At 47.1% G+C, this 9,772-nt stretch overlaps 2 protein-coding genes across 2 annotated transcripts; both read left to right on the forward strand.

Moving 5' to 3' along the window:
- Window positions 1-2,030: 2,030 nt before the first annotated feature.
- LOC149361411 (uncharacterized) lies at window positions 2,031-3,364 on the forward strand. The gene has a single exon (XM_089569509.1). It carries the CDS (start codon window positions 2,044-2,046, stop codon window positions 3,250-3,252), a length of 1,209 nt encoding a protein of 402 aa, XP_089425635.1. The 5' UTR covers window positions 2,031-2,043; the 3' UTR covers window positions 3,253-3,364.
- Window positions 3,309-5,799, forward strand: LOC149361412 (uncharacterized). The gene is made up of 4 exons (XM_089568072.1): window positions 3,309-3,330; window positions 3,692-3,949; window positions 4,347-4,607; window positions 5,000-5,799. Exons 1-4 carry the CDS (start codon window positions 3,309-3,311, stop codon window positions 5,797-5,799), a joined length of 1,341 nt encoding a protein of 446 aa, XP_089424198.1.
- Window positions 5,800-9,772: the final 3,973 nt, after the last annotated feature.

The following is a 9,772-nucleotide window of genomic DNA, read 5'->3' on the forward strand; positions in this document are numbered from 1 at the left end:
GTACAGGCTTTTATCCAGCTCGCTGTCCAAGCACCTATATTTCCGACCATAGAGAGGAGCGGCGTCGTCTGCTCGAGCAGACGACGTTGGGCGCTCGCCGGCTCTGCGCCTCGGAGCAGGCGCACACAAAGGTTTTAAGAGCCGTGTCATGTAATCGTGCCACAAGTAGCAATCACTGATTCATGACCGAGCTGAGCTCACAGGTGTGCAAACAATGCGAAGGACCCGACTGTGCTCCTTTCGAATGAGACTGCAGAGACGCACATGCTTCGGTCCATTGTCGTGAATATTGCGCGTATTTGGCTACTGCAAGAAAATTATAATTACATGGCTGCAATGGGAGCTACACAAGCTACATGAAGCAGGCCTAGCTCTTTAGTGTTCCCAAAGACGGAACTAGCCTGGAAGCATGGCGAGAGGCTATTTCCAGTAGCAACCGCGTTTACCTTACTGAAGGCGAAAAGAATTTTGTCAGCGAGACAAGTGCGATGAAGTATGAGTCAGTCGCCTTTCACTGTATCTATTTTAAAAAAAAGTGGTTTGGTTTGGTTTATTGGGGTTTAACGTCACGAAATGACTCACGTTGTAATGGACGTCGTAGTGAAGGGCTCCGGAAATTTCGACCACCTGGGGTTCTTTAACGTGCACTGACATCGCACAGCACACGGGCCTCTAGAATTTCGCCTTCGTCGAAATTCGGCCGGAAAGGGTGGGGCTGCCCCTTAATCTGTATGAACCGGAATCCCCGGAAGTTATTACCACGTCCTGTTTCTTTCACTACTTACTTTTGTCATGTTACACCAATTAGCCCGCAGTACTCTCGCTGCTACCAGATTTCGAGACCGGTTGTAAACGGCACTTGTTGAGAGGGTTAATACTGCATTTGCTTGCAGAGCAGGTGGCTCGCCTTAGCTGCTTTCTTCTCGCGCTCGTACCCCTGCTGGGAACACAAAGGGATAGAGAGCAAGTATTGTGCCTTTACTAGAGGCTGGAGCTGAAAGGGGATGCGACCATGGTGCCCTAAGCTGCCCTAAGCCGCGCTTACATCAATGCCAAATAATGCACCTTGAGTATACTTCGTGTGGCGCTTCGCCCTTAGCTTTTGCTTTGCCTTCTTTTTGTTTTGTTGGTTTTGTTTGGTTCTTGGATCCTGTGGTACACTTCCGCCCTTGTCGTTCCCTCTGTTTTTTGTTCTCCTCCCTGTAAAGAATTAAAGAAGTATAGACACCTAATTTTGGTGGCATGCTTTCTTCTCTACAATGATGCGGAAGACACCACTATGAATGAACCACCGTGTGATATTCGCCTAGGACTGTTAAATAATTGATAAACAATTTTTTTTCTGTCGTGCTGTTTCGGTTTCGGTTTCAACACCCGTACGATGGCTGTGACGACAGTGTGTGCTTTTGTGTCACGTGAGGCATGGAAAAACGTCCATATAATCGCTGCTTCATCGTTTTGATTTACTGCAGTGCTCAAGCCATTCTTCAAGAGCCGGAATGACAACAAATGTGGAAGCAGCGATGATATGAACGTTTTTCATGTCTCACTTGACCTGTAAGTACACGTTGATGTAGTGCTGAGTCGGCTGTTGAACCGAAACCGAAACAGCACGAGAAAGAAATGCGATTATAAATTATGTAGCGGTAGTAGGAAGAATACCAGGTGGTAACCCATGTATAATAATGCCTTACGCATCAATACAAACAAGAAAACATGCACCCAAAATTTAGTTTTTTGTACTCTTTTAATGTTCAGTTGAAACCCTGCTCTCGTGCGTGGCGCTGTATAACATCTCCCGTGTGCTCTATGCATAGAGTTAATATAACCAACTATGTCTCTATGCCTTGCTAGCCCATCAAATGTCGAAGTGCTGGCTTCGTTGTAATATCCTGTCGTTGATTCTGGCCGATTTCTAATTTGTATGTACTACCTTTTGTTGTAGGGTGAAGGCATTTGCCGTTATCGATGGTTCGTGTTACCTGCACTTGAACAAGTTGCGCTTTGACTTTTCGTGTGTCTTTTTTTTTTTGACTCTACACAATGTGCGATCGCTCGGAGAGGAAGAGGCGCAAAGAATACCTGCACGAGGATCATGAATTTTCTGTGCCTGCATCGACGCGTCGCTACAGGCAGCGGCTAGAGGTCGTGAATGAAGCAGCCGCAACGGACGACGATACTGCCGAAGCTTCTGTAGCCTCTGGCGCTGTCACCGGTGGCTCGCCGTGTCCGTCAAGCAGCACTGAGAACAACGTGCCACCATCGCACGAAGACGACGAAAGCGCGTGTAGTGCCGGAGTAGGGGAATCCATGCACTATGAGGAAACTCTTGGTGCTACTCTGGATGAATACGGAGACGAAACTCTTCCCGGCTCCTCAACAACAAAAGCGGCCGCCATCGTGATGATTTTAGCCTTCGTGGTTGCACATGGGATGCCATGGGACGCCGTTGACGGCTTGCTTCGGCTCATCAACGGACTGTTTGGTCTTGAGCGTGATGTACTGCCTCGGAGCAAATACCTGCTTAGGAAGCTATGGGCGCCTCAAGTGAACGGCAGTGTAGAACACCACTACTATTGTGATGTTTGCGGCAGCCTTTTGCGCAGCGACTGTAGTGTGCCAGATCAGATGCGGTGTGACACGTGCAAAAGAGCGCTAAGAAAATCGCAGCTCAAAGAACGAGGTTGTTTTTTTTCTATTCTTAACTTGAAAAAGCAACTTCTTCACAAAATCGAAACATGCAAGGATTTGATACTACAGCAAATGAGAAAGATAGAACAAAATTTTACAGAAGATGGAATCTGGGACATAACAACTGGAAATCTCTACAAAAACCTCCGCAGCCAAGGACACATTTCTTCTGGCGACCTCACTGTTACCATTAATACTGATGGGAGCCCGGTGTACAAGTCCTCAAAAACGTCGGTATGGCCGATACAGCTGATAATCAATGAGCTTCCTCCAAAGCTTCGCCAAAAAACTCCAGTCCTGGCTGGTCTTTGGTTCGGCCCGAAGCATCCAAATATGGGTGTCTTCATTGACAAATTTGTCGAAGCTATTACATCCGTTGGGACGCTTTTGTGGACATGTGGCCAAGAAACTATAAGGTCAACTGTCCACGTGATTTGCTGCACACTGGATGCTCCTGCTCGTGCTGCAGTGGCCAACTACGTCCAATTCAACGGAAGGTTTGGTTGCCCATGGTGTGAAACATGCGGAGAAATGGTTCAAGGTATGATTTTCATTGTTTAACTATAATGAGAGGTCTTACTTGCATGATATCATACATCACTGTCTAAACATCAACCATGCAGGCCCCCACTTATCGTGGTACACAAGTGCTTTTATGAAATGCTTTAAGGACAAAAAGACATGCGTATTTGCCAGCAAAACCATAATATGCCGCATCAAGAATTCGCATCGATTTTGTTAAAATCATTAAGGTAACTGTTAGAAATACATGCAAATATTCACACAGCAACATTTTTACTTATGCTATTGATTATATAGCATATCAATAGTCCATATAATTAAACAATAGATTAATGTCTCTTGTTAGCCATAACCGTTTACAATGATGGCTTGATTTTTTGTCACGGTATGCATATCGCCACCTTTTTTGTTTCAGTTTTTACTTTCAAATTTTCTTATCAAGTTCGTTCCAGAACTAATTTCAAGTGCATAATTTCAGGTGCTCGGTGTTACCGTGAAATTACCATAAAGAACCCAAGGACGGCAGCCGGTGTGCTTCAGGATATGGACCGGGCCCTTGAATATGGTGTACATGTGAATGGCCTGAAGGGGCCGTCGCCTCTGATCAATTTGAAAAATTTTGATGTCGTCAATGGCCTGGCAGTGGAGTACATGCACTGTGTCTTGCTTGGCGTTGCCAGGCAGATGACAGAGTATTGGCTGGACTCGACGAATTCTCATGAGCCTTTCTACATCGGTGAGTATTCCACTTACCAACCTCAATTCGTGATTGGACGGTATCACAGCATCATTTGTTTTATTTCTTTTCAAGCTATTTTCATGATACTACGGTATCGTAGTGTATACACAGTTTTACGGGGGCAGCGACTCTCAGGCTGGTACCTAGCTGTACTGCGACTGGCTTGCTGTTGCCATTCCCCATTAGCACCTTTGTTTCGATGAAAAGAAGCAATGTTATATGCAACGTACAGATCATGTGAAGCCAAGACCTTAAAATGCCACATGCGCATGACACTGTCAGCAGCACGTACTTTGTGTAACAGCACGCTGTATTGTAGTTTTTCCTAATGCAATGGTTCATGCTTAATTATATGGCTTGCTCGTAGGTGCATATTATTCGCTATTTTTTGCAGGCACTCCATCAACCGTAGCCACTTTGGAGAAGAGACTTTTGAGTATCCGGCCACCTCACAGCTTCACACGGCTTCCGAGATCCCTGGTTAACCGGTGTTTCTGGAAGGCCAGTGAATGGAAACACTGGCTGCTGTTCTACTGCCTCCCAGTAACGCTTGGAGTTTTGCAGCCACGATTTTGGAAACATGCAGCTCTGTTGATGGAAGGAATCTACTCTTTGCTGATGATGGAGATATCAACAGCACGTCTTCAGCGTGCAGGTAAATTGGACCCATCCCACTTTTCCAAAGGATGCATGATTACTACATGCTTTTATTTTCATAAAATGCGTGCAGTGAAAGTGAAACAAGGTGCTTAAATTTACCTGTTTCTTAGGTACGCAGATGCGATCTTCAAAGTCTGAAAATTAATTTCGCTGATTGTGCACGAGTCTATGGATGTTCATTGTTCGATTACATTGGCCTTCATGTGCATTAAGACAACAAGAAAATTGAAAGCTTTTTTCATAATTACATAAAGAGCTTAAGTAACTCATTTGAGCAGCTATTTTATATATTTCTTTTGAACACCTTATATGTGACAGAAACATGAGCATGAATTTGTTTACTTTTATTATTTTATTTACTATAGCTACATGACTTTTCTTTTTCAGAAAATCTGCTGACAGCGTATGTCTCAAAAACAGAAGAACTGTATGGGGCCCGCTTTATGACATTCAACCTTCATCAACTTTTGCACCTCACTTCAAGTGTCAAAAATCTCGGACCACTATGGGCTCATTCAGCTTTTCCGTTCGAAAGTGGCAATGGTAAAGTGACAAAAATGGTTAATGCTGCAAAGGGGGGACCATCTCAAATCATAGAGAGAGTAATCATTGAGCAGGAATTAGAGCTAGCACTCCAGATGCTTTCTATGCCAGAAAAGGTTATGTCTTTCTGCTCTAGCTTGGTGGCCAATGGGACTACCAAAAAAGCTCTTCGGGTTGGTGACGTGTGTCTCTTCGGTGCACCAGTAAAGGGATCTCTGACGCCACAGGAGCTACATGTGGTGTACAACACTTTGAGTGTGCCGATCAGCATCATAAATGAGTACCACAGAATCAGCTTCGAAGGCACTATAATCAACAGTGAGCAGTACAGAAAGGCAAAAAAAAGCGACTCCTCTGCTGTACTGGCTTCGTATGGGGATTTTTTGCTTGTTCGCCACATCCTGCATGTGCTTGAACCAGATGTTGAACCTTCTGAGACAGTTCTTCTCATTTGTCAGAAGTTAGTTGTGGAGCAGAGTGGTGTAGAATTTCCTCCACACATTAGAGAGTGCGTCCGCTCACCTGTTACAACGTGTGCTGTGCCCAGGCCCTCAGATATTGCAACGCCGTGTTTGTTCATTGATATGAAGACTGAAGGACGATGTTATGTTTGTACACTGCCGAACATTATCGAGCGTGATTAAGCGAGGAATATGGTTTTAAGGAGTCACAATCGTGAAAACAGCGGAAACTGTACAAAACACGCAAGAATGGGCAAGAATGTACAAGTTCCTTGTTTTATGTGATGTCATTTCATCCATATTAACCTCGTTCTATTTTGTTGTTTACTTGTATCCGCTGTTTGACCTGCTCTGCAGAGAATCCAGCAGTAAATCCTTGTCACTGCTTTAATTAACAGTATATTGTAATTAGCCCAAACTGCATATATGGAGTCTTGCTTGATGTGTTGATGGGGCTCCTCTACCTACCTGTCAAGGTTCTAGAGGACAGTGCTGCTCAGTGAGAGATGCACTATTGTAAGCCATCGTACGACGCAATTTCTCATCGGCGCCTACCCCCGTCGAGACGGCGGCAGTCGTCCCCTCGACTCAAGAGGCTCACGTGAATCTGGCTCGGTGCGCCGGTCGGTCCAGAGTGCACACCGCATCGCCTGCCTCGAGTGGCGCTCACGTGAATGTGGCTCGGTGCGTTGGTCGGTCCTCCTGCCTATCCTCTTCCATTTCATCCCGGCGCCGTCAGGACGCCATTTGTGTTTGTGATGCTTTGTGTTTTCGCGAGTGCAGCGCGTCGGCGGCAAGAAGCGCAGTGAGAGTGTGTGGTGCGCGAGCGATCTCAGCGGACGTGCGTGTAAGACAGTGCGAACCCTTTTGAAGTGCGCGAACTTGAATTGTAACAACAATATATCCGTTTTTATTCCCCAAAAATTGTGTGTGTGTGGGTATTCTTACCCGCTCCCCCTTCCCTTTTTTGGTCATCACTAACATATCAGAAGTGGGGTCAAAGCCAACAAGAACCGGAGAAGACTGCGAGTGCGAATTCAGTGACTTGGGCGCGTGCACAGAGCGAATCATGAGCGATACACCTGGAGAAGGAGTGGACACCAGCGACGCCCAGGATGGCGCTAAGGCGAGCGAGAGCGTTACTGTGACGGAGCTGCTGAGCGCAATGCGTGAAAAGGACCGGCTTCTGACAAGCCTATTGGAGCGACTCGTCCTTCCATCAGGAACTCCAAGCGCGGCAACACCCAGCTATCATATGATGCATAACCTGAGTAAGAACATCGCGGACTTCGAGGGAGGTGGAGACGCAGCATCGGCTAAGGGGTGGCCGATGCACGGCCGTCCTGAAAATGGACTCCCTGCTTGAAGACAGGTTTGAAGTGTGTATTACATGTGAACTCGCCGATCAAGTAAATGTTCTTCAGAGAGGAGATGAAGAACTGCGAGAACTTATAACCGTTCTGGAGAAGCCTGGGAGCGCACGTACCAAAGAAGAGAAGGCGAAAGTAAAAGACTACAGCCTTAGAGAAGGCAGGCTAGTGAGAGAACTCGAACGAGACGGAAGAACAGTGTTCTAGTTCGTACTACCCAAGTGCACGAGAAAGGCATTTGTGGTACAGTCTCATGATTTTATGGGACATTTCGCAGTCGACAAGACAGTCTCCAAACTTCAAGAGAACTTTTGGTTCCCGTGAATGAGGAATTACATCTGGAAGCATATTTCTCAATGTTTCCAGTGTATATACAACAAAGCGCCTGCCGGCAGATGAGCCGGTCTTCTACATCCGATCCCACCAGGTAAACGACCGTTCGAGGCAATACACATGGATCACATGGGGCCGTTCGTCCCAAGCAAGAAGCGCAACCAGTATCTACTTGTATTCATTGACAACCTCACAAGATTCGTGACACTCATCGCTACACACGACACTTCAACGAAGCACATGCTCCGTGCACTGGAAGAGTTCGTCCTTGAAAGGGGCCTTCCATGAACTGTTATTACCGATAGAGGCAGTTGTTTCACATCGCGCGCCTTCGAAGAATTTTGCACTGCGCGATCCATACACCATGTGCTCAACTCGACACGCCACCCACAGGCAAACGGCCTCGTGGAGAGAGTGAATAGAACCATTCTGCCGGTCCTTACGACTTCAATGGACGACCCCAGCCAGCGCGACTGGGACGCAAACCTTGGCAAGGCAGAGCGCGACATCAATAATTCCGTCAAGACATCTGGGAAAAGACCGTTCGAGATGCTGTACGGATACCAGCCGAACTTTTACGGCACCGCGCTGAAAAGAATTGTGAGCAGCGACGACGCCCAGTCCGGGAATCTCAAGGAAATGCGAACTCGTGCTCGTCAGCGCATTCTCGCCGAACAGAAGAACGGCAAGACAGCCTACGACCGCAGACACTTCCCAGCGCGTCTCTTCAGTGCCGGCGACATCGTATTCATGACCAGAGCGCCTGAACAAACAGGGAAGCCGACGAAGGCTCAGCCGAAATACAGAGGGCCTTTGTTGGTCACTCAGGTCTTACCGTCAGACACGTACAGGGTGACCGAGCTTGATCAGGGCAAGAACACCCGTTTTGCGACCACAGCTCACGTTTCGCAGCTAAAAGGCTGGACGTCGACAACATATCAAGATTGTCTAGAAGACGATGAGTTGTCGGCTGAGGAAGAAGAGAATAGGACTGAGGCGGACAGTATACCGCTTCCGAGGCGTTCAACACGCAAGCGAGCGGTGAAGAGATAAACAGCATTTTACGAATCGTTTGAGCATGCAGGCAACTTCTGCTGACTGATGTTCCCGTCAGTTAAATATTTCTTTTACGTGTGCGCACTGTTTCTGTTCGTTCTAAGCTTTTGTTCGTTGGTTTTAACGAGGACGTTAAATTCTGTCAGGACGCCCGAATGTAGGCGATCATACGACGCAATTTCTCATCGGCGCCTACTCCCGTCGAGACGGCGGCAGTCATCCCCTCGACTCAAGAGGCTCACGTGAATCTGGCTCAGTGCGCCGGTCGGTCCAGAGTGCACACCGCATCGCCTGCCTCGACTGGCGCTCACGTGAATGTGGCTCGGTGCGTTGGTCGGTCCGGAGTGCACACCGCATCTCCTGCCTATCCTCTTCCAATTCATCCCGGTGCCGTCAGGACGCCGTTTGTGTTTGTGATGCTTTGTGTTTTCGCGAGTGCGGCGCGTCGACTCATCAGCGTCGGCGGCAAGAAGCGCAGCGAGAGTGTGTGGTGCGCGAGCGATCTGAGCGGACGTGCGTGCAAGACAGTGCGAACCCTTTTGAAGTGCGCGAACTTGAATTGTAACCACAATATATTATCCGTTTTTATTCCCCAAACATTGTGTGTGCGTGGGTATTCTTACCTGCTCCCCCTTACCTTTTTCGGTCATCACTAACACTATCATGAATGTTTTCTTATTTTGGTTTCTTTTGTTGTAGCATTGATAACAGCTAGGTTGATTTTTAAGGCGGAAGCCTTTAATGCCTCATCGCTGTAAGGAGGAGTTGTTGACAGAAATGTCACGCTTTTTTATTGGTCGAAGTGGTCATGACGTCACAGAGCGCGAATTTCAAACGGGGCTAATTGTACTTTGGCTAGTAACCATACAACCAATTAAAGGGATGGTATAGTGATGCTCCAAGTAAGAGGGTCTGAGTTCAGTTAATTAACCAATTAGCCTAATTAACATTTCTAGTCAGGCCAGAAAGATAAATAAAACCAAGTAGGAAATTGACCGAGTTGGGGAATCGAACCAGAGTCTCCGCAGCGCAAGACGAGCACGCTAACCACTCCGCCATGCCAGTACGATGGTTTGGAATGAACAAAGGCACGTCTAGTGAATAAGGTGTCCTCGTTCACTCCCATCTTCCTGCCTTCCTTTAGGCTAGGTTAAGGTGTCCGAGATATTCCAGACAAATACATTTCCTTTTTTCAAAAACTAATTTACCGACAAGCAAGGGGTAGAGCCAAATGGGCGATGGCATTCTGTGGATTCCCTGGCAACGTTGCAAGATGCTGACGTGTTCCACTATTGGAGGCGAAGCTTACATCTTAACCACACATCAGTGACACAAGTAGCAACACCGCGCTTAAGGGTTTCGCCTCGCCGCACTTTAGTAGGTCAACAAAGTGCACC

This window comes from Amblyomma mixtum, chromosome 2 (assembly GCF_055824585.1).
Source record: "Amblyomma mixtum isolate Tamu chromosome 2, ASM5582458v1, whole genome shotgun sequence".
In the NCBI taxonomy this organism is placed as follows: domain Eukaryota; kingdom Metazoa; phylum Arthropoda; class Arachnida; order Ixodida; family Ixodidae; genus Amblyomma; species Amblyomma mixtum.

Excerpts from the sequence above, each read along its gene's own strand:
- LOC149361411 (XM_089569509.1), top strand. The coding sequence starts at position 2,044 with ATGTGCGATCGCTCGGAGAGGAAGAGGCGCAAAGAATACCTGCACGAG.
- LOC149361412 (XM_089568072.1), top strand. The coding sequence starts at position 3,309 with ATGCAGGCCCCCACTTATCGTG. Across the intron at positions 3,331-3,691 it reads GCAGGCCCCCACTTATCGTG|GTGCTCGGTGTTACCGTGAA; the intron begins GTACACAAGTGC and ends GCATAATTTCAG. Across the intron at positions 4,608-4,999 it reads AGCACGTCTTCAGCGTGCAG|AAAATCTGCTGACAGCGTAT; the intron begins GTAAATTGGACC and ends TTTCTTTTTCAG.